Genomic DNA, 24,863 nt, shown 5'->3' on the forward strand with positions numbered 1-24,863 from the left:
GCCACGAGTTAAATTTTTTCGACGGCAGTGTCAGACTCGAAATAAATTTATGAACAAAACGAAACTAACAACGTTCAAAACGGATACTTTTTAAAAAACGCTAAACAACGACAGCCCGTATCTTTCTGCTCGGCGCAAGTTAAATTTTTTCGACAGCACCGCTACACTCAGAAAAATTTATTGAACAAAACAAAACTAACTACGTTCGAAACGGATATTTTTTAAAAAACGCTTAACACAACGACATCTAAAATGGCGTTTAACACATGAGCCGTGTTCTCCTCTGTAAATACACAACGCTACGTTAAGTACGAATACGTAGCCCGAAAGACCCGCCGCAAGCCGGTCCGGACTAGTTAAGGATATATGAAAAAAAAAATAAAACAAGCGCATAACGTTCACAGAACCACAACCGCAAACACTATGATACTATCACCACCACCGCCGCGATTGTTCCCCACGCGCCACCACATACGACGGTCAAACTTAAACTTCATACGTCCAATAAACCTAAATCTTCCACGAACCGCCGTTTCCGTATTAGGACGTGAAGTGGACACATTCACTGAATCATCTGGCTATCTATTCGAACTCAGCACATCAGAAGCTGAATCATTAACTGATTACAATATCTCAAAAATCTCATCAATTTATCGTAAAAAACCGTTCATTGTTCTCCGGAGACTTCTTCAAATCAGTAACACACTCGGCAAATGGCTTGCAATCAGATACCTCGATACCATTTCTGACCGTTCTGATTTAATGTTTCAGGTCTGAATTTGCACATGATGTATTTTAATATGTAATTGTAACACGTAATTATAATGATTTTTTTTTAATTGATTTAGGTTAGAGCTTCGCAGCTGCGAGCAATACTGGTGAAGCTTGGGCCGGTATGTTTGAGTATTGTTCTTTTGATATTATTATATAATAATAATTAAAATTAATAATTAATAATTAATTAATTTAATATGTTAATATACAAATTTGGTATGTTAACTAACTAAATACTGTTTTATATAGTGACTTGTGACTTATATAGTTCATTATATGATCACATGAGTTGTGCAAAGTGTTATACATAAACTGTACTATTAGAATAATAGAATCTGTGTTGTACAAAATTACAAACGGGGCGAAAAATAAATCGAAAAGTTAAAATAGAAAAATTATAAAATGAGGATACTTCTTATACCAATTAAGAAAACTTGCCTACGACTAACTTGAATTGTTTTCGCACTGACTTAATGTTTCAGATTATATATTGTTTGCATTTTTATGTAGATCCTAGTTTGTTAGTATGTTGCTAACTGCTAATTGTGTGTACACAACTATAACAGTATCATCTGATCTGCTCTGCTCTGCCTATCTATCATGTTTTCTTTCAGGCGTATATAAAAATTGCTCAGGCTATATCATCTAGACCTGTAAGTTTACTCTATTTTTATCACTGTTGTGTAATTATGATTTTGAGGATATTAGACAACTATAATTGTATAAGGTTATGTTCTATTTATAGTTTAGGGATACTTAGTGTAATTACACCTTCTATATATAGAAGGCACAATACTCTGAATAACACACACAGAACTTACAAGTTCAATATCTTTCTTCCTCTATTCTATCATCTATTATGGTATCAAGAGCTGTAAAGGCCTAAGTCCGGCAACAATTCCGGCAGCCACTATTCCGGTAACAATTCCGGCAGCAGTTCCGGAACAAGAACAAAAAAAAAAAAAAAATACTGACCTTTAAAACTCAAAGTATGCTCTGTGAATGCAGCGTTGTCGGAACGTTCACATCAGAAACGAGCTTTTTCAGGTCATAACAACTAAATCCGGTAACCCACAAAATCACCGCAACTCAATACAATCCTAATCAGCCAAATTACCAACACAACTACATGCGGAATTAAATTCCGAACACACGCACAAGTATTTCAGCCGCAACTGCCACCACACGCGCCACCACAGCCGCCAGAAATTTTCGACTTTTTTTTTCGATCTACATCAATCCGGCCAAAATCAGAGAAAACCGCCAACACCAATACGCTCGGAATCAAATTCCGACCGAAAGCTGAAATTTTCAGCTTTTTTCGGCAACTATTCACCGCCGGCCGCCGCCGGCCGCCACTGTACACGGCCTGTCCTATTTTTTGTGTCTGGAACGAGAGTAAAAAAAAAAAAGAGTGAGAATGAAGTTTTAAACCCTTTATCTTCTTTTTATATCTCTCCTACCTACTCTAGATACTATTTATTTTTACTTTTACTTTTTTATCTTAAAAAAAAAAAAAAAAAAAAAAAAAAACAGAAAAAAAAAAAAAATTTATTATTACCTTATCTTTTTTTTTTTTTTCCCTATATCTGAAAATGGCAATGCTAGCTTCCTTTACTCCAACAGAGAAAGCCGCACACAACTCTCACAAATTTGGTTTCACCTTATCTTCCACGAACTATGGTTACTAGAAGACCATGGTTGAACCGTTCTTCGTCACCAATAAATTATTTGACTACATTGATGGCACAATCCCTTGTCCACCTACAAATGTACCATCATCAGAAAAAGATGAAGAAACACAGTCTCAACCACCAAACCCCAATTACATTACTTGGGTCTCTAATGATGCTCATATAAGAATGCTCCTCCTTTCTACCATATCCGAAGCATCATTCCAACATGTTCAAGGAGTAACGTCTCGTGATCTCTGGTTGTCCCTTGAACGTGCCTACGCTCCTCACACTTCCTCTCGAGAATACACTTTGAAAACCCAGCTTCTCATACTACAGATGAAGCCAGATGAAACAACCGCAGATTACCTAACTAGGACTCAAGAATACGATGTTGCGCTCGCTAACATAGGTGAAAAGATGAAAGAAAAAGATTTGGTGATGCTAGTTAGATCAGGACTACGAGAGGAATACAACGGTTTAAAATCAAGCCTTCTGGGCCGCGAAAAGCCCCCTACCTTTGTAGACCTTCATGGTCTGCTATCAGACCACGACTACATGATCAAGAAATCTGTACCCGACATTCCTTCGGCTCAAGCATTCACGACTAGCACACAAAGTCGCAGTTCACCAGCTCCTAATAATGTCTTGCCCGCTTCACAAACAGATCAGCTTCAAGCCATACAATTGCTTTTATCTCAACTTGGACTCCAAGCTCAACCTGCCCATACACCGGCTGCACAAGCCATGTACACTAACCGATTTGGCAATAACCGTGGTCGTGGACGTGATTACAGACGTGGACGAGGCAACTATAACAACAGAAATCAAGCAGGTAATCGAAATTCATTTAACTGGGCTTCTAATCAAAACACAGTTTTTGGCACATGCAACAGGTGTGGGATTGGGCACATCCCATCTCAATGTCCTAATCGTAACCCTGCTACTATGAGACGACAGTCACCTTCAGCCAACTTTACAGAATATCGCTCCCAAGCGTCAACCTCTTGGATCCCAGACACAGGCTCTAGTCACCATGTTGCTCCAGACCTATCCAACTTTGGCAACTCCGAGGTCTACTACGGTGAGGACAATCTTCATGTTGGCAATGGTAAGGGTTTACCCATTCTACACGTTGGTACCTCACATTTTTCGTCTCCAAACAAAACCTTTTCCCTCAAAGACATACTTCATGTTCCTGAAATAAAACATAAACTACTTTCTGTACAAAAGTTTTGTCTTGATAACAATGTGTATTTTGAATTTCACTCAAATTTCTTTGCTGTGAAGGACAAGATTACACACACTACCCTCCTCACGGGTCCAAGTAATGGTGGTCTTTACTCCTTCCATCTTCCTCAGTCTTCACCAGTTCACAAAGTAGCATTCTCCACTACCCGTGCATCTTCAATTACATGGCATCAAAGACTCGAACATCCACATCCACAACTTTTGAAGTCCATGTTATCTAAATATCATTTGCCTTTACAAAATAAGTTTACAACCACCTTTTGTGATTCATGTAATGTTGGAAAATCCTCTAAACTTCATCTATTACCATCTACTTATAAAAGTTCGCACATTTTGGATTTAGTCTTTTGTGATGTATGGGGACCTGCGCCTGTTACCTCCTTTGATGGTCACAAATACTTTTTGTTGTGTGTTGATCACTTTTCACGATTTATGTGGTTTTTCCCATTAAAACTCAAATCTGATGTTTACGCCACCTTTAAGCAATTTGTGGCAATGGTTGAACGACAATTTCAGACCAAACTCAAATCTGTCCAAACTGATTGGGGAGGTGAATTTAGAAATCTCCATCAATTCTTTTCTCCACTAGGCATCAATCATCGTCTTTCCTGTCCTCATACAAGTGAACAAAATGGTTTGGTTGAAAGACGACATCGCCATGTTGTTGAAACCGGTCTTACTCTACTCGTTCAATCACATGTACCACAACGTTTTTGGCATTTTGCTTTTGGAACTGCAGTGTATCTTATCAATCGAATGCTATCCAGAACAAACTCAGCAACCTCACCCTTTGAACATGTGTTCAAACATAAACCTGATTTTTCATTTCTTCGAGTTTTTGGGTGCCAATGCTACCCTCATCTTCGTTCATACAACAACCACAAAATGGATTTTCGATCTACACCTTGTGTATTTCTTGGTTACAGTACTGCCCATCATGGCTATCAATGTTTCGACCCAAAGTCGGATCATATTTATATAGCCCGTCATGTTCGATTCAATGAGCAATCTTTTCCTTTTAAACAATCTGATACAACCATTTCTACACATCCAGTCAATCCCTACATCTCTAAATATCCAAATCCTACCTCACAAACTAAAGATTCACCTTCCACAGTTCCTAAAACTCATTCTGTCCCACCAGAACCACAAAATACCACCACTACACCGCTTGTACACGGCACGATCGAACCACCTATCATTCACACATATCATCGTCGCTCAAAAACCTCCTCATCACCACCTAAACAAAGTCACAACCAACTACCTCAGACTACTGCTACTACTACCACCACTTCCACAAACACTCCACAAACACTGAGCCACCTCCTCGTTCTCGACCAGCCAATCTTCGCCCCAATCCAAAACAAATCCACCAACATAAGGCCACCTCCTATCATACAAGAGGTCCCTCGTCCGACACTGAACCAGCAAACTTTAGCATTGCTAACAAAGATCCTCACTGGCGTAAAGCCATGACTGAAGAGTATTCAGCGTTGGTGCGGAATGGTACTTGGTCACTAGTACCTCGTGTTCCAAAATCTAATGTGGTTGATTGCAAGTGGGTATACAAATTAAAACGGGATCAAACAGGGGCAGTACAACGCTACAAAGCACGTTTAGTTGCTAAAGGGTTTCGACAACAACCAGGCATCGACTATCAGGAAACATTTAGCCCCGTTGTAAAATCAACAACCATTCGTGTCGTTCTCTCCTTGGCTGTGTCTCAGAAATGGTCCCTCAGGCAACTTGATGTACAAAATGCCTTTTTACATGGTGATCTTCACGAAACAGTTTATCTACAACAACCACCAGGATTCGTCAATTCAGTACACCAAATCATGTGTGCCTCCTTCACAAAGCCTTATATGGATTAAAACAAGCACCTAGAGCATGGTTTCATCGACTCTCTACAGCACTTCATTCTCTTGGATTTCATGGGTCGAAAACGGATACTTCTTTATTCATCTACTCTAATGGGAACACTCTTCTATATATGCTTGTGTATGTTGATGACATTATTTTAACAGAGAACGATACAAAGGAAATAGATAGGGTGGTACAAAGTCTCAGCCGCTCATTCGCTATTAAAGACATGGGTAACTTGTCTTATTTTCTCGGGATTGAAGTCACAAGAAATGGTAACGACATGATCCTATCACAACGCAAATACATACATGAACTTTTGGAACGCGCCGACTTATCTAATGCTAAACCGGTTTCATCTCCCATGACAACCAACGCAAACCTTGCTCTTGGTGATAGTGCAACATTTGACAACCCCGTTCAATACCGTCAAATTGTAGGTGCCCTTCAGTATGTTACATTGTCTCGACCGGACATCACTTTCGCAGTCAACAAAGTCTGTTAATACATGCATTGTCCCACGATAAATCATTGGTCAGCAGTTAAACGAATTCTCCATTACTTACAGGGCACTGCCAATTATGGGTTACGATTTATACACGGCTCCGGAACAGTGCTTCATGCCTACACTGATTCCACATACAACTCACTGACTAGCTTCTCTGATGCTGACTGGGCAGGTTGTCCAGATGACCGTCGATCCACGGGAGGATATGCTATATATCTAGGTTCAAACCTAGTATCATGGTCTGCACGAAAACAAAAGACTGTCTCTCGATCTTCAACAGAATCTGAATACAAGGCCCTAGCTGACACAGTTGCAGAACTAACATGGCTTCAAGATTTATTACGTGAACTTCGTGTGCCTGTTAAATCAGTTCCTACCTTATGGTGTGATAACCTTGGCGCTACGTATCTCTCAGCTAACCCAGTCTTTCATGCACGTACAAAACATGTAGAAGTTGATTTTCACTTTGTTCGAGAAAGAGTTGCTCAACAAAAACTTTCAGTTCAGTTTATAACTACTGACGATCAGATTGCTGATATCTTCACCAAGCCGTTGTCCTCACCAAGATTTCTTCTATTACGATCCAAGCTACAAGTCGTATCCCGCCCTTAGCTTGCGGGGAATATTAGACAACTATAATTGTATAAGGTTATGTTCTATTTATAGTTTAGGGATACTTAGTGTAATTACACTTTCTATATATAGAAGGCACAATACTCTGAATAACACACACAGAACTTACAAGTTCAATATCTCTCTTCCTCTATTCTATCATCTATTAGAGGATTAATGAAATTGAGGTAGTAATTAACATTATGCATAATGTTGTATTTGTAACACGTAAAGAGAAGACAGTGTAAATCTTGAATATGGGGCTGCTAATGTATCACACACTTTGATATTTGGACCTGATGTAGGATTTGATTCCACCAAGTTATCTCGACGAGCTATCATTATTGCAAGACCGTATTTCACCGTTTTCCAGTCAAGTTGCGTTTAACACGATTGAGAAAGAATTTGGGTCACCACTAGAACAAATTTTCTCCGAGATCTCACCTGAACCTGTGGCTGCAGCATCCCTTGGCCAGGTATTTTATTTATATGTTCATTATAAATATAATCTGTGAATTAAATTTGTGATTATCTTTTATTTATTTTTGTGCAGGTCTACCAGGCTAGACTTAAAGGTAGTGGAGATATGGTTGCTGTTAAAGTGCAGCGGCCTGGGGTTCAAGCAGCCATTTCGTTGGACATATTAATATTGCGTTCTCTTGCAGGACTGATTCGAAGAGCTGGGAAGTTCGATACTGATCTTCAAGTAAGCTTTCTCACCACGACCTTTTTTTTTTTTTATTTAATCAAAAATTAAAGTTAAATGTGATTCTAATTCTGATTGTGTACAGGCTGTGGTTGATGAATGGGCATCGAGTCTCTTTCGGGTATGAAAAATACATATTCAAAATTCATTCTGCTCCAACCCAATAGGAAAACATTAGACGATCACCCAACCAGTGCTTTAAAGTTTTGCTACTTTAAGATCGTTGCAATCTAATTTTATAAATTTAACCTTGCCTGACTTATTGTTCCTAAAGAGCACACAGTCTGTATAAAAATTCTTAGTGATCTAATATTGAATACAGGAAATCACATTGAATGCAGGAGATGGATTACGTGAATGAAGCAAAAAATGGAGTTAGGTTCAGGTGAAAGTTTGTGCTAGACCTTTCTGTTACATTAAATTCGCATACATAGAAATGATACCAATAGTTAAGTGAACAAAATTGGAATAAAAGTGGCCATATTCAGATGTAAAAAGATCGTTGTGTATACTTGTAACTTCACGGAAATGAAATATTCTGATACGAATCAAAAGTGTGGGGTCAGGTGTATAGTCTTCGATCCAAACAGGTTAAAGGTTTTGCAGGCAACTGATTAATAAGCTAAGGGGGTGAATCGTTTTATAGCTTAAGTCAATTTATCAGTAATGTTTTCTTTATATCGTTATCGTTTATTCTATTCTTGTTTATTGTTGAACAAGTTGGAGAGTCGGGATTATTAGGGTAGAGGGGAACAGATTAGGGTATCGAGAGAATTAGCATGACGCCTACAATCTCGACCTGCTGGAATTCTGTTATCCTTTTGTTACTTGTTTGTTCTTTTAATTATATATTCCAACTTAAATCGTGCAAGATTCGTAATGTCTTCTTGTTGCATTGAAGCAGAGAACTATATGGGAGTCTAAAGGATGTTTTGGTTCCGGATATGTATATAGACAGAACTACTCGTAGGGTCCTTACTATGCAGTGGGTACAGGTATTTATCTCTTTGTGCTTCATCATAATGTACCATCTTATAGCATCTACCTTGCTATATATTGAACAAGATTACTTAAAATTTATTCTTCTTAAGATTCCTTTTCTAATTTCCTTTGGATATTTGTAATCACTTCGTCTTTTTGTTTCATGACGTTTAGGGTCAAAAGTTATCAGAAGTTCAGGATCTCTATCTTGTTGAGGTACACTCGTTAAACTATTCTTTTATTTATTTAAATAAATTGATGATAGTCACTTATAGTTTATTCTGCTTAATGCAGATAGGGGTGTACTGCTCATTTAATCAACTTCTAGAGTATGGGTTTTATCATGCTGATCCACACCCTGGAAACTTACTTCGTACATATGATGGAAAACTAGCCTATCTAGGTACTTTATGATCAATTTTACACTATCGCTACAAAAGGTCCATAATTTTGTGAATGTTACATTCTCGCATTGTTAAAATTAAATATTTGAAAGACTTAATGTTTCAGGTCTGAATTTGCACATGTTGTGTCTTATGCCATATACTTGCTTGTTCTATTGTATCTCAGATTTCGGCATGATGGGAGAATTCAAGCAAGAACTTCGTGATGGTTTCATCGAAGCCTGTCTCCATCTAATAAACCGTGATTATGATGCATTGGCTAAAGACTTTGTTACCCTCGGGTACTATGTTTTTCTTCTTTTTAGCCTTAAATAATAACAAAAATCAAGGCTGACATTTAAAGTACTGATTAATTTCTGATGAACTATTTAGGCTGCTTCCTGCAACAGCTGACAAAGATGAGGTAACAAAAGCATTAACAGGTTAGTTACTGTAGTTTTTTCTTCCCTTTTTTATTCAATAAGATATTATATTTTCTGAATATGATTTTTTTTTTTTTTTAAATAGGCGTTTTTCGGAATGCTGTGGATAGAGGAGTCCGGAATATCAGCTTTGGAGATCTTTTGGGAAATTTAGGAACCACCATGTAAGAAAATACCTATAATTTGCAAATTCGGTACGTCATTTTGTTAATGTTACCTAATGCATTGCCTTTATGTTGCAGGTACAAATTTAAATTTCAGATCCCCTCGTACTTTTCTCTTGTTATTAGAAGGTATCAACAATTCACACTCCAGAATTTTAGTAGCCGTTAGCATTTTCAGTGCTATTCAATGAAAAATTACCGACATTGTATTTTTCGTATTAAATTTTTTTTATTTATGTTACAGCCTCGCTGTTCTAGAAGGTATTGCGATCAACAATGACCCAAATTATAAAGTTTTAGGCGGTACATACCCATGGATAGCCAAGAAAGTCCTAACTGACAGTTCACCTCAACTTAGGTCGTCTTTGCAAAATCTTCTTTATGAGGTATTTTGCTGACCATAATGATTATACCTTAGATGCGGTCAAATAGTCGGGTCGGACGGGTTGGGTAATTGAATAACCAGTTTGAGTCTAAAAACAATTATTTTAACCGGTTGAAACAAGTCAGGTTTAATATTAACATTAACATCATTATTTGGATAAAATGATGGGGGGTTTTTTGCATTAAAGAAACACTTTGAACCATTCGTCACGTTCAATCTAATTGATTGTTTCTTTATATTATATTTTTTCCCGAAGATGAGGTAACCTGAATTGAACCATTGATTAAAAATCCGTTGCATTGCCACCCTTAAATTTCCTAATGCAATTTGTTCAATTTGATGTGATGGCCAAAAATGCTACCTGTACATTTCCTTATGTATGTTTTAAATATTAACGTGACTTTATATTATCAGGACGGGGTGTTCAGGATAGACCGTTTGGAGTCTCTTCTATCAGAGGTATTGTATATAATCTACAAAGTTATATTATGTTATTATTTTATTATTTTAAATGATAAGAATATAGAAATGTATGGTTTGTACTGAGCAACCATGTATGTAAGATTCCTTCATTGTTTAATCCAATACTGAAATACTTTTGTTTGTAGTCCCTTCGAGCTAAAACAGAAAGAGCGTTGGTTAAAGTAGAAGATAACAACTCTAATGCAGTTATCAAGCAGATTATGTCATTCACATTAACCGAGAAGGTAAAAAGTCATTACTTTAAGGTATTACAGTATCTTCATAATAAATACTGTACTAAATTAAATGATGAATTTCATTTGGGCAGGGTGAATTTGTGAGAGAAATACTTCTTCAAGAATTTGCAAAGGTATGGGATTTAAGCCTTTATTGATGCTAAAATTGACATTGTTTTCAAATTTAAGAATTGAAATTGTAATTATCGTCTATAAAAAACACACGTAGGGTTTAGATGCACTTGGGCTCGCAACTCTGGAGTCTTTTACATCTGCAGCAATTGCAAATCTACCATTTGCCCCTTCCCCACCATCTTCATTAACAAATGAAGATATAATCAATTTGAGAAACTTGCAACGCCTTCTTCAACTGTTATCTGGATCTCAAAAGATTGAAGATAATGAGACGGTATAATACTAGGAGCTTGTGCTTGTGAGTTACATGTGCGTTGACTTTTGAGTTGACTCATATGATATATTGTATGTTGCAGGGAGTTGAAGAATTCAGTCGATACAAAAACATAAGAAGAACAAATTTAGAAGAGGTATCTTTAGTCTTCAATGAGTTTACATCTGTTCAAGAGATACTACCACTGCTTAATATTATTCCTGAGGTAACAACTACTTTTTAACATTCCACATCACGATCTTTAAATTTGTCATGCAAATTATACATAAAAGAAGCACCCGAGATATATAGTAGTGTACTATTGTTGAATCACCTAAAATATATGAATTTAAATAGGAGAGATCAATTACAATAACAATCTATTAAATTTTTTTGTTAAACAAAACAGTTTGGGAGATTTCTTTGGCCAATATTTGACCCGTCTGAATGTCTGACTCGTACTATATATAGTTGACCTGTAATGTGATTTAGCTGCCTGTATATTTAAGTAACTGAGTAAAGCAAATTTGTTGTCAGCTTCCACCGGATTTGCAACAACAGCTGATTCGTCTTCCAGTTGATTTGGTTGGGAAGCTGGTTTCACGTGTTGCTGCAAGGACAATAAGGAGGGCGTTGCTGTAAATTTCCGTCCAATGTATTACACATTTTATACAAAAGCTAAGTAAATGGTTTTATTTACATAATAACTTCTACTGTTTTTATTTATATCTGTTCATAATTTCATATGTATGTTTTTTTGTTTCTGTATCTAGACTCTAGTATTCGATTCGATGATACAATAAAATCAAATCATGTATATGACTAACATCTGTACAAAATAATCATGGTGGTTTATGCTAAGATAGTAAACTTTAGTTTTTTTTATCGAGAACCCTTTCACTGTGATCGAGTTAATAGTTATGTGGACCCGGCTGGTTCTAAAGTTCTCGGTTTTTTTTCCGATCAAAAAAGGAGCTTATTATATGGACAAACATTGTTGTAAAATTAACAGAGACATCAGAAATCACTGGTCAAAACAAGTCAAGTATAAATTAACCTTCTCTTAATTTTTTTTTTTTAAATTTTTTTTTTTTACCTGTTACATATAGTTAGTATATCATATAATACAACGTACTACTATTATTTTACATGACAGGCGAGAACTTTGTAAGGTTTATCATTTATGCAAGATTTCGTTATGCCGGGAACTAGTTAATTATTTTAGCATTTATTTAGAACATTACAGAGGGGTTACGTTACGGAGCACAAAACAGTTAACAATATTAAACAGAACTAAAAATATTTTGCAACTAACTCACTAAAAACTAAAAAGAAATTACCAAATGTTATGTAAAAAAAAAAGGGCATGCCCTTTTGAGCAACTCCTGTTGAGACATTGATTCGAGTTCTCAGTGAAGCTAAAACACGACCCGTTTGCAGCCTCACCCAACAACCAGAAGTTTGTTTACGCGATTTACCAACAAACATAAATCATGTTTCATTTCAACATTTTGACCACTCAGATCACACCTCGACTCGTTAGATATAAACATTACATTACCACCATCATTAACAGCAAAATACTGCAAACCGTTATGACTAAACTCTACTCATGATAATCACCACCATACAAATCTATCCAATAATTCGATAGATGACCCTATAAATACCCATAAAACTGCAAACAATACTCCAAGTACAGAAAAATATACAATACCCCTACTACTACTACTCGATGATGTCAATACTTTCGTTTTCTCTGACCTTTTTATAGCAGCTGCTGATAAATTTACACTTTGCACCCTGCTAAAACTCGACATGCGCACAAGGGCCTTGTTCACAAGTGCGTTACTTTCTGCTGCTGAAGCTGGAGTTGTAGGTATCGAGTCAACAAACGACCATAAAGCAGACGATATCCACGAATTTGTGTTATCGTTCGACTTGTTTTCGGGACATTCGTTTACATAACATTCAGATTTTCCTGGATTTTTGTCTTTTACCATACCTAAAAACATCACAAAAATTGGAAAATAAAAATGCATAATCAGCTAACGATTTCATATATACCGCTCGTGAAACAGGATTATATAGCTTGGTTTTGAACCCCACGAGTCGTGCTCGAGAGCTCTAGCCATCGTCCATCTGATCACGAGCTTAATAACGTTAGCAAAACTTACATACATAACAAGATAGATTCTAAATCTCTTACAAGTGTAAAGTTCATATTATTATTGTAAAAATTATAATTTTTGAGCTTTTCTACTAGCAAGAGTGACAAATTTATTAATAAAAAACTTTTACATGAACCGTACAAAAATTAACATACATATGGTGCCGATTTTAATAATCTATTTAGGTACCTGATGATGGGTTAGGAACAGGCTCATGAACTGTTTGAAAACTCATTATGCTTTGATTTTCTTGATCGTGATTCCAAAGATCATAGCTTATCGAAAACTCATCATTTACTCCATTATCATGATTCAAAACTTCACTCACAAGGCCCGAGTTTCCGGGTCCATATTCCAAATTACCCATATAACCTCCTTGAAGTTCAATATGTCCGTTTCCAAACATGCCCAATTCATTGTACGCATCAAACTCCGACAGATAATCAAGATCAGACAACTGCAGGCCCGAGTTACATATTCCCGGTTCTGGCCCAATCAAATCGTCCATTTCAAGAAAATCCTCATCGAAATGCTTCTCAACTTGACTCGAAGACCCCTCGAGCAAACACTTTTCGGGTTTATCCGATATTTTGGGATCGGGTTCATCGATAATTTTGTTCAAAAACTCCACAATATCATTAGAGAACAAATTTTCATCTTCCTTTTGTGTATTAATAAATTCATTAACAGGTACCGGGTTAGGCTTCTCGACCATTAAAGATTCAATATCCACACAATCGTCATCACTCCATTCTTCTTCTATAAACGGAGCACCGTACTGCTCGCCATTTTTAGGCCCGGGCCCACTTTTCTTAAACATTTTGTTCAAGACATAGTGATCCTGTTCATAGGGGCATCTTTTTAGCTCTTCTTCATCCATGGTGTACTCGTGCAAGACCCAATCAGTTCGTAGGCCCGTTGGTGCACGGCCTCGGTAATAGACTAAGGTTTTTTTAATCCCGGCGGGGAATGATCTACGTTTGATGATTCGGTCTTTACCGGTTGCTTTCCAGTACCCATTCGGTGTTGCTCGACTTGATCTACCATTCGGGTACTTCCTATCTCGAGGGCTGAAAAAGAACCATTGTCTGTCACCAGTTTTAAGTTTAGATTGGCCTGCATATAGCAAAAACGAAGACATTGGTTAGTAACTTAGTATGGTCTATAATTGTATAAAAAAAAGAGTTTGGAATTAAACTGTTATAAATATATCAAAATGACCCTAAAAATTTCATTAAAGCAATCATAAAACTATAACATCAAACAACATGACATGGCACAATATATAATGTTTAGATGTACTCTACTGCTCAAAGTGGTACTAATCACCTTTATGTCTTTAACAATATTAGCTATTTTTTATTTTTGACTATCGAACACAATAATAGATGGAGTAATATATAACCAATAATGTACAGGTGAATACTCTTTCACTTGCTATTAAACTAATTTGCAGCTAAGAAGAAACCAATTTGGTCTGCAAACAATTAAATAATCATAATTAGTGTACATAAATTATCCCCTGATACTATATAACAAAAGCAAAATTCATGAAACACTGGACCCATGAATAAACCATCATGAACTAACAAATAAAACAAAAATCAATTACCTAAACATAACCTAAATAAATAACAAAACTTGCTGAAACAAAATAAACAACCCCTGATTTCAATATACAAAATAACCATAATTAAACAATAAACCTAATAAAAATATAAAAACAACAAATAAACAAAACCCTAATGATCAGTAATCACATACAGGAAACACAATTATAATTAAATTCAGGAAACATAAACATGTATATACTAATCAACACACGAAACATAACCCATATCAAACGACATCAATAAACATAAAAAAGATTGTAGCTTTGATTCAAGAAACGTATACATACCAGGTAACTCTTCTGGGTCCCACTTGTAAACATCAACTTCAGCAATGATATCAAGCTTTAACGATCGACGGCAGATCTTCCGTTTAAGATAATAAAGCACCAATTCTTCATCAGTTGGATGAAATCTAAACCCCGGCGGAAATAATTTTCCGGCAGACGACTTTGACTTTGAAACCGTCACTGCATCAATTAACTCAGAACCCATCAAACTAGGGCAAACAATTTTTCGATCGGTTGAAATTAGTCTTGTGATTAATCGAGAGTGATTTTAAGTGGTTTTGGATCCAAAATTGATTTTTTGAGAGAGGAATCGTGAGGGAGAGTAATTGTGACCCCAAAAGGGGAAGAAATTGGGGAATCGTTGAGAATAAGATCTTTAATTAAATGGGTTTTAATTGGGTTTTTGTTTGGTGAGTGATCCGAAATATCCAGGAAGCTAACTTTGATTAATTTCAGTTAGCCTAAAGTTTGATAAAGTACCTATTCACCCCCGAGTTTTCGGTTTTTGGCAGTCATATAATTTACTACTCCTATATATGATTTATTAAATTTTTAGCCTGTACGATGTACGAACGTTTTAAAAAAATAGTTAAAAGAGCTCTAAAATGTACGTAGTAAAAGTTTTATGATTATCAGCATTCATGGAAATGTAAAACATAGATGTAGATGCAAAACGAACACAAAAAATCTAAAACACAATAGTAAAACACAAACGAAATGCAAACGCAAAACACAAATATAAAACTCAAAATGCAAATGTAGAGACAAAACATAAACGTAAAATGTAAGTATATACGTAAAACTTAAATTATCTGGAATACTAAAGAAAATAAAAAAATTTAAAATATTGAAGAATAATGAACAACTAGACCTGGCCTAACCCGGCTCTGGCTCAACCCATTCAACTCGATTCGTTTGATAAATGACACGTATAAACTCAAACCCGTTATTGACCCGTGACATTACGCGTTTCGAATCGACCATTTGACATGTATAGTCATCACACATGATTGATAAATGTTCTACATCTAAATATATTTAATTATACATTAATACCCTTTACTCAAAATAATATACTTATTTTTTAAGTGTAAATTCATAAATGTTTGTGGGTTTACTTGCGGGTCGTGAGTATCCGTGAGAAAAGATTAGATGATGTGTATACTTATTTAAACTCGTGGATCACGGATATGAGTGAAAAAATTTACCCGCTGACGAGTAGAATAGGTCCAACAGATAATTTTTTTTTTAAAAATGGATAAATTGTGAATATTAAAGATTCGTGTAAAGCTACATTTGTTTGACATATTTTTCTTCAAATATACTTGGTATATTTTGTTGTGGATAAAGTTGTTTGTATGTAGTATTTTTATTGGACGAGTGTTGTCACCTTCGAGTGAAACATTCAAGAACTCGTGGTGTATCTAATCTCTAATTACATTCACATTCCTCAAAAAGTGAGCTAATTACACATTCACCCCTCAGTTACTATTGTAATTTTAGCATCTTTTTTATATTCACATAATCATACAATTCCAAAAAACAACACTTAATTTTTACGTCAACCAAAAAAAAAAAAGAAATTTACTAACGAGAATTCTAAGAGTTATCGTTTGCGTACATAAATTTACTATAAAATTCAAAAGGTTTCATTTAAATTACTATGTAAACGCTTGGTACAATATTTTATAACACACACTAATGACAACTTTAAAAGTTGTAGTTACAACAACAACAACAACAAAACTCAATACTACATGTGTGGTATATGAGGGAGATGATATGTAGACAATAATTCTTCTATCTTTGAATAAAGAGAAGTCATTTCTCCACCCAGAGTGATACACTCCAAGAAGTAGAGAAAATTCTTCTTCTCTCTCTTCGACGGATAGAGATATTGCTTCCGAATGGACCTCCGGCCAATAAGTAGGAAAATTTTTTATAAAAATTTAAAATAAAATATAAAAAATAAAACATTAGACACCATGAAAATGGTAGAATCAAATTTCCATGGGTTTTAAATCCTGCACATTCAATTTATGCTCTAAGTGGTAGTCAAGTCGTCAATAAAATTTAAAAAGATTATACTTAATCCACTATCTTTAACCACCTCAAGTACAAAATATCTAAGATTGTCTTTATGGCCCTATTGATTTAGGAGTTGTTGCAACACTGGTTGTTGATGGTTGTTAACGAGGTACGAGCAGGAGAGTGACAAATACCCCTTAGCCCTTGAAAGTCATTCACTAACCTTAAGGGCAATTAGGGCTGGTCTCTCTCTCTCATGTTAGCCCGGTTCTCTCTCTCTCATGTTAGCCCGGTTCTCTCTTTTAGGAGGAGGGAGACGACTCTGCTCATGACGAATCTTGATTAACTGGCACTGGTAACTGATTCAGAGAAAGAAGAAACATGTCATGAGATAGGCGGGAGAATAATTTTCAATAACGAATTACTTGACTCGATGGATGTGTAGTGACCCGAACTTTTCCATGTTTATATATATATTAAATGAAATTGTTATTTACATGATTAAGTGTTTCCAACATGTTAAGCAATCAAACTTGTTAAGACTTGATTAATTGAAATAGGTTTCATATAGACAATTGACCACCCAAGTTGATCGGTGATTCACGAACGTTAAAACTTGTAAAAAACTATACGATGACATATATATGGTTATATATATAGTTAACATGATTTTATTATAAGTATGTATCTCATTATGTATTTTAACAATGAGTTATATACATAAAAATGAGACTATTAATTTAAGAAACTCGAAAACGATATATACAACGATTATCGTTATAGCAACGTCTTACTAGGTACATATGAATCATATTAAGATATTGATACACTTGGTTAATTATGTTAAATGATAAGTAAATATATTACTAAGTGTATTAACAATGAAATACATATGTAAAAATAAGACTACTAACTTAATGATTTCGAAACGAGACATATATGTAACGATTATCGTTGTAACGACTTTTAACTGTATATATATCATACTAAGATATATTATATATCATAATATCATGATAATATAACAATTTAACATATCATTTGTTATAATAAATAATGGGTTAACAACATTCAACAAGATCGTTAACCTAAAGGTTTCAAAACAACGTTTACATGTAACGACTAACGATGACTTAACGACTCAGTTAAAATGTATATACATGTAGTGTTTTAATATGTATTCATACACTTTTGAAAGACTTCAAGACACTTATCAAAATACTTCTACTTAACAAAAATGCTTACAATTACATCCTCGTTCAGTTTCATCAACAATTCTACTCGTATGCACCCGTATTCGTACTCGTACAATACACAGCTTTTAGATGTATGTACTATTGGTATATACACTCCAATGATCAGCTCTTAGCAGCCCATGTGAGTCACCTAACACATGTAGGAACCATCATTTGGCAACTAGCATGAAATATCTCATAAAATTACAAAAATATGAGTAATCATTCATGACTTATTTACATGAAAACAAAATTACATATCCTTTATATCTAATCCATACACCAACGACCAAAAACACCTACAAACACTTTCATTCTTAAATTTTCTTCATCTAATTGATCTCTCTCAAGTTCTATCTTCAAGTTCCAAGTGTTCTTCATAAATTCCAAAAGTTCTAGTTTCATAAAATCAAGAATACTTCCAAGATTGCAAGTTTACTTCCAAGTTTTCTAAATCCATTCCAAATAATCATCCAAGATCAAGAAACCTTTGTTACTTACAGTAGGTTATATTTCTAATATAAGGTAATAATCATATTCAAACTTTAATTCAATTTCTATAACTATAACAATCTTATTTCGAGTGGAAATCGTACTTGAAATTGTTTTCGTGTCATGATTCTGCTTCAAGAACTTTCAAGCCATACAAGGATCCTTTGAAGCTAGATCTATTTTTCTCATTTTCAGTAGGTTTATCCAAGGAACTTGAGGTAGTAATGATGTTCATAACATCATTCGATTCATACATAAAAAGCTATCTTATTCGAAGGTTTAAACTTGTAATAACTAGAACATAGTTTCTTGAATGCAGTTTTTACACAATATCATACAAGCATGGACTCCAAATCTCGTCCTTATTTAAGTATGCGACAGCGGAAGCTCTTAATAATCACCTGAATTAACTAAACTATGTTCTAGTTATTACAAGTTTAAACCTTCGAATAAGATAGCTTTTTATGTATGAATCGAATGATGTTATGAACATCATTACTACCTCAAGTTCCTTGGATAAACCTACTGAAAATGAGAAAAATAGATCTAGCTTCAAAGGATCCTTGTATGGCTTGAAAGTTCTTGAAGCAGAATCATGACACGAAAACAATTTCAAGTACGATTTCCACTCGAAATAAGATTGTTATAGTTATAGAAATTGAATTAAAGTTTGAATATGATTATTACCTTATATTAGAAATATAACCTACTATAAGTAACAAAGGTTTCTTGATCTTGGATGATTATTTGGAATGGATTTAGAAAACTTGGAAGTGAGCTAGCAAACTTGAAAGTATTCTTGATTTTATGAAACTAGAACTTTTGAAATTTATGAAGAACACTTAGAACTTGAAGATAGAACTTGAGAGAGATCAATTAGATGAAGAAAATTGAAGAATGAAAGTGTTTGTAGGTGTTTTTGGTCGTTGGTGTATGGATTAGATATAAAGGATATGTAATTTTGTTTTCATGTAAATAAGTCATGAATGATTACTCATATTTTTGTAATTTTATGAGATATTTCATGCTAGTTGTCAAATGATGGTTCCCACATGTGTTAGGTGACTCACATGGGCTGCTAAGAGCTGATCATTGGAGTGTATATACCAATAATACATACATCTAAAAGCCGTGTATTGTACGAGTACGAATACGGGTGCATACGAGTAGAATTGTTGATGAAACTGAACGAGGATGTAATTGTAAGCATTTTTGTTAAGTAGAAGTATTTTGATAAGTGTCTTGAAGTCTTTCAAAAGTGTATGAATACATATTAAAACACTACATGTATATACATTTTAACTGAGTCGTTAAGTCATCGTTAGTCATTACATGTAAATGTTGTTTTGAAACCTTTAGGTTAACGATCTTGTTAAATGTTGTTAACCCAATGTTTATAATATCAAAAGAGATTTTAAATTATTATATTATCATGATATTATGATGTACGAATATCTCTTAATATGATATATATACATTAAATATCGTTACAACGATAATCGTTACATATATGTCTCGTTTCAAAATCATTAAGTTAGTAGTCTTGTTTTTACATATGTAGTTCATTGTTAATATACTTAATGATATGTTTACTTATCATAGTATCATGTTAACTATATATATATCCATATATATGTCATCATATAGTTTTTACAAGTTTTAACGTTCGTGAATCACCGGTCAACTTGGGTGGTCAATTGTCTATATGAAACATATTTTAATTAATCAAGTCTTAACAAGTTTGATTGCTTAACATGTTGGAAACATTTAATCATGTAAATATCAATCTCAATTAATATATAAACATGGAAAAGTTTGGGTCACTACAGTACCTACCCGTTAAATAAATTTCGTCCCGAAATTTTAAGCTGTTGAAGGTGTTGACGAATCTTCTGGAAATAGATGCGCGTATTTCTTCTTCATCTGATCTTCACGCTCCCAGGTGAACTCGGGTCCTCTACGAGCATTCCATCGAACCTTAACAATTGGTATCTTGTTTTGCTTAAGTCTTTTAACCTCACGATCCATTATTTCGACGGGTTCTTCGATGAATTGAAGTTTTTCGTTGATTTGGATTTCATCTAACGGAATAGTGAGATCTTCTTTAGCAAAACATTTCTTCAAATTCGAGACGTGGAAAGTGTTATGTACAGCCGCGAGTTGTTAAGGTAACTCTAGTCGGTAAGCTACTGGTCCGACACGATCAATAATCTTGAATGGTCCAATATACCTTGGATTTAATTTCCCTCGTTTACCAAATCGAACAACGCCTTTCCAAGGTGCAACTTTAAGCATGACCATCTCTCCAATTTCAAATTCTATATCTTTTCTTTTAATGTCAGCGTAGCTCTTTTGTCGACTTTGGGCGGTTTTCAACCGTTGTTGAATTTGGATGATCTTCTCGGTAGTTTCTTGTATAATCTCCGGACCCGTAATCTGTCTATCCCCCACTTCACTCCAACAAATCGGAGACCTACACTTTCTACCATAAAGTGCTTCAAACGGCGCCATCTCAATGCTTGAATGGTAGCTGTTGTTGTAGGAAAATTCTGCTAACGGTAGATGTCGATCCCAACTGTTTCCGAAATCAATAACACATGCTCGTAGCATGTCATCAAGCCTTTGTATCGTCCTTTCGCTCTGCCCATCAGTTTGTGGATGATAGGCAGTACTCATGTCTAGACGAGTTCCTAATGCTTGCTGTAATGTCTGCCAGAATCTTGAAATAAATCTGCCATCCCTATCAGAGATAATAGAGATTGGTATTCCATGTCTGGAGACGACTTCCTTCAAATACAGTCGTGCTAACTTCTCCATCTTGTCATCTTCTCTTATTGGCAGGAAGTGTGCTGATTTGGTGAGACGATCAACTATTACCCAAATAGTATCAAAACCACTTGCAGTCCTTGGCAATTTAGTGATGAAATCCATGGTAATGTTTTCCCATTTCCATTCCGGGATTTCGGGTTGTTGAAGTAGACCTGATGGTTTCTGATGCTCAGCTTTGACCTTAGAACACGTCAAACATTCTCCTACGTATTTAGCAACATCGGCTTTCATACCCGGCCACCAAAAATGTTTCTTGAGATCCTTGTACATCTTCCCCGTTCCAGGATGTATTGAGTATCTGGTTTTATGAGCTTCTCTAAGTACCATTTCTCTCGTATCTCCAAATTTTGGTACCCAAATCCTTTCAGCCCTATACCGGGTTCCGTCTTCCCGAATATTAAGATGCTTCTCCGATCCTTTGGGTATTTCATCCTTTAAATTTCCCTTTTTTAAAACTCCTTGTTGCGCCTCCTTTATTTGAGTAGTAAGGTTATTATGAATCATTATATTCATAGATTTTACTCGAATGGGTTCTCTGTCCTTCCTGCTCAAGGCATCGGCTACCACATTTGCCTTCCCCGGGTGATAACGAATCTCAAAGTCGTAATCATTCAATAATTCAATCCACCTACGCTGCCTCATATTCAGTTGTTTCTGATTAAATATGTGTTGAAGACTTTTATGGTCGGTATATATAATACTTTTGACCCCATATAAGTAGTGCCTCCAAGTCTTTAATGCAAAAACAACCGCGCCTAATTCCAAATCATGCGTCGTATAATTTTGTTCGTGAATCTTCAATTGTCTAGACGCATAAGCAATCACCTTCGTTCGTTGCATTAATACACAACCGAGACCTTGCTTTGATGCGTCACAATAAATCACAAAATCATCATTCCCTTCAGGCAATGACAATATAGGTGCCGTAGTTAGCTTTTTCTTCAATAACTGAAACGCTTTCTCTTGTTCATCATTCCATTCAAATTTCTTCCCTTTATGCGTTAATGCAGTCAAGGGTTTTGCTATTCTGGAAAAGTCTTGGATGAACCTTCTGTAGTAACCAGCTAGTCCTAAAAACTGGCGTATGTGTTTCGGAGTTTTCGGGGTTTCCCACTTTTCAACAGTTTCTATCTTTGCCGGATCCACCTTAATACCTTCTTTGTTCACTATGTGACCGAGGAATTGAACTTCTTCCAACCAAAATGCACACTTTGAAAACTTAGCGTACAATTCTTCCTTCCTCAATACTTCTAACACCTTTCTCAAATGTTCACCGTGTTCTTGGTCATTCTTTGAGTAAATAAGTATGTCATCAATGAAAACAATGACAAACTTGTCAAGGTATGGTCCACACACTCGGTTCATAAGGTCCATGAACACAGCTGGTGCATTAGTTAAACCAAACGGCATGACCATAAACTCGTAATGACCGTAACGTGTTCTGAAAGCAGTCTTTGGAATATCATCTTCTTTCACCCGCATTTGATGATACCCGGAACGTAAGTCAATCTTTGAATAAATAGACGAGCCTTGTAGTTGATCAAATAAGGCGTCGATTCTCGGTAGTGGGTAGCGGTTCTTGATGGTAAGTTTGTTCAACTCTCGGTAGTCGATACACAACCTGAATGTACCATCTTTCTTCTTGACAAACAAAACAGGAGCTCCCCACGGTGATGTGCTTGGTCGAATGAAACCACGCTCTAAAAGTTCTTGTAATTGGCTTTGCAGTTCTTTCATCTCGCTGGGTGCGAGTCTGTAAGGAGCACGAGCTATTGGTGCAGCTTCTGGTAAAAGATCTATTTGAAATTCAACGGATCGATGTGGGGGTAATCCCGGTAATTCTTTCGGAAATACATCGGGAAATTCTTTTGCAATGGGAACATCATTGATGCTCTTTTCTTCAGTTTGTACTTTCTCGACGTGTGCTAGAACAGCATAGCAACCTTTTCTTATTAGTTTTTGTGCCTTCAAATTACTAATAAGATGTAGCTTCGTGTTACCCTTTTCTCCGTACACCATTAAGGGTTTTCCTTTTTCTCGTATAATGCGAATTGCATTTTTGTAACAGACGATCTCTGCTTTCACTTCTTTCAACCAGTCCATACCGATTATCACATCAAAACTCCCTAACTCTACTAGTATCAAATCAATCTTAAATGTTTCGCTAACCAGTTTAATTTCTCGATTCCGACATATATTATCTGCTGAAATTAATTTACCATTTGCTAATTCGAGTAAAAATTTACTATCCAAAGGCGTCAATGGACAACTTAATTTAGCACAAAAATCTCTACTCATATAGCTTCTATCCGCACCCGAATCAAATAAAACGTAAGCAGATTTATTGTCAATAAGAAACGTACCCGTAACAAGCTCCGGGTCTTCCTGTGCCTCTGCCGCATTAATATTGAAAACTCTTCCGCGGCCTTGTCCATTCGTGTTCTCCTGGTTCGGGCAATTTCTAATAATGTGGCCCGGTTTTCCACATTTATAACAAACTACATTGGCATAACTTACTCCGACACTACTTGCTCCGCCATTACTCGTTCTGACACCATTTGTTCCTTTCGTTCTATTAACCCCTGGTCCGTAGACCTCACACTTCACCGCGCTATGACCATTTCTTTTACACTTGTTGCAAAATTTGGTGCAGAACCCCGAGTGATACTTTTCACACTTCTGGCATAGCTGCTTCTGATTGTTGTTGTTGTTGCGTTTATTATTGTTGTTGGGATGATTGTTGTAGTTGCTGTTGTTGTTGTTGTTGTTGTTGTTGGGCCATTTGTTGTAGTTGCGATTGATGTTGCGATTGTTGGGATAATTGTTGCGATTATTGTTGTAATTGCTGTTGTTGTTGTATTGGTGATTCTTATCACCGTTTTCCTCCCACTTTCTTTTGACTTGCTTCACATTGGCCTCTTCAGCAGTTTGTTCTTTAATTCTTTCTTCAATCTGGTTCACTAGTTTGTGAGCCATTCTACATGCCTGTTGTATGGAGGCGGGCTCGTGTGAACTTATATCTTCTTGGATTCTTTCCGGTAATCCTCTCACAAACGCGTCGATCTTCTCTTCCTCATCTTCGAATGCTCCCGGACACAATAGGCACAATTCTGTGAATCGTATTTCGTACGTGGTAATATCAAATCCTTGGGTTCGTAACCCTCTAAGTTCTGTCTTGAGCTTATTGACCTCGGTTCTGGGACGGTACTTCTCGTTCATCAAGTGCTTGAATGCTGACCACGGTAGTGCGTACGCATCGTCTTGTCCCACTTGCTCTAGATAGGTATTCCACCATGTTAACGCAGAACCTGTGAAGGTATGCGTAGCGTACTTTACTTTGTCCTCTTCAGTACACTTACTTATGGCAAACACCGAT

At 35.9% G+C, this 24,863-nt stretch overlaps 2 protein-coding genes across 2 annotated transcripts; one reads left to right on the forward strand and one right to left on the reverse strand.

Annotated features, from left to right (window-relative positions):
• The first annotated feature begins 397 nt into the window (after nt 1-397).
• On the forward strand, nt 398-11,716 carry LOC139847500 (uncharacterized aarF domain-containing protein kinase At1g71810, chloroplastic). Its single transcript, XM_071837171.1, has 21 exons — nt 398-771; nt 849-893; nt 1,389-1,427; nt 6,990-7,160; nt 7,238-7,390; nt 7,476-7,511; nt 7,732-7,775; nt 8,295-8,385; nt 8,546-8,587; nt 8,666-8,774; nt 8,942-9,056; nt 9,148-9,197; nt 9,283-9,361; nt 9,440-9,490; nt 9,606-9,747; nt 10,161-10,205; nt 10,355-10,453; nt 10,537-10,578; nt 10,674-10,853; nt 10,936-11,058; nt 11,370-11,716. Exons 1-21 carry the CDS (start codon nt 424-426, stop codon nt 11,472-11,474), a joined length of 2,109 nt encoding a protein of 702 aa, XP_071693272.1. The 5' UTR covers nt 398-423; the 3' UTR covers nt 11,475-11,716.
• A 483-nt stretch (nt 11,717-12,199) lies between these two features.
• Nucleotides 12,200-15,282, reverse strand: LOC139846917 (NAC domain-containing protein 17-like). Its single transcript, XM_071836497.1, has 3 exons — nt 14,904-15,282; nt 13,193-14,119; nt 12,200-12,837 (listed from the first exon to the last, which is right to left on the reverse strand). Exons 1-3 carry the CDS (start codon nt 15,106-15,108, stop codon nt 12,452-12,454), a joined length of 1,518 nt encoding a protein of 505 aa, XP_071692598.1. The 5' UTR covers nt 15,109-15,282; the 3' UTR covers nt 12,200-12,451.
• Between the last annotated feature and the right edge of the window lie 9,581 nt (nt 15,283-24,863).

The sequence above is a fragment of the Rutidosis leptorrhynchoides genome, chromosome 5 (assembly GCF_046630445.1).
Source record: "Rutidosis leptorrhynchoides isolate AG116_Rl617_1_P2 chromosome 5, CSIRO_AGI_Rlap_v1, whole genome shotgun sequence".
Classification (NCBI taxonomy): domain Eukaryota; kingdom Viridiplantae; phylum Streptophyta; class Magnoliopsida; order Asterales; family Asteraceae; genus Rutidosis; species Rutidosis leptorrhynchoides.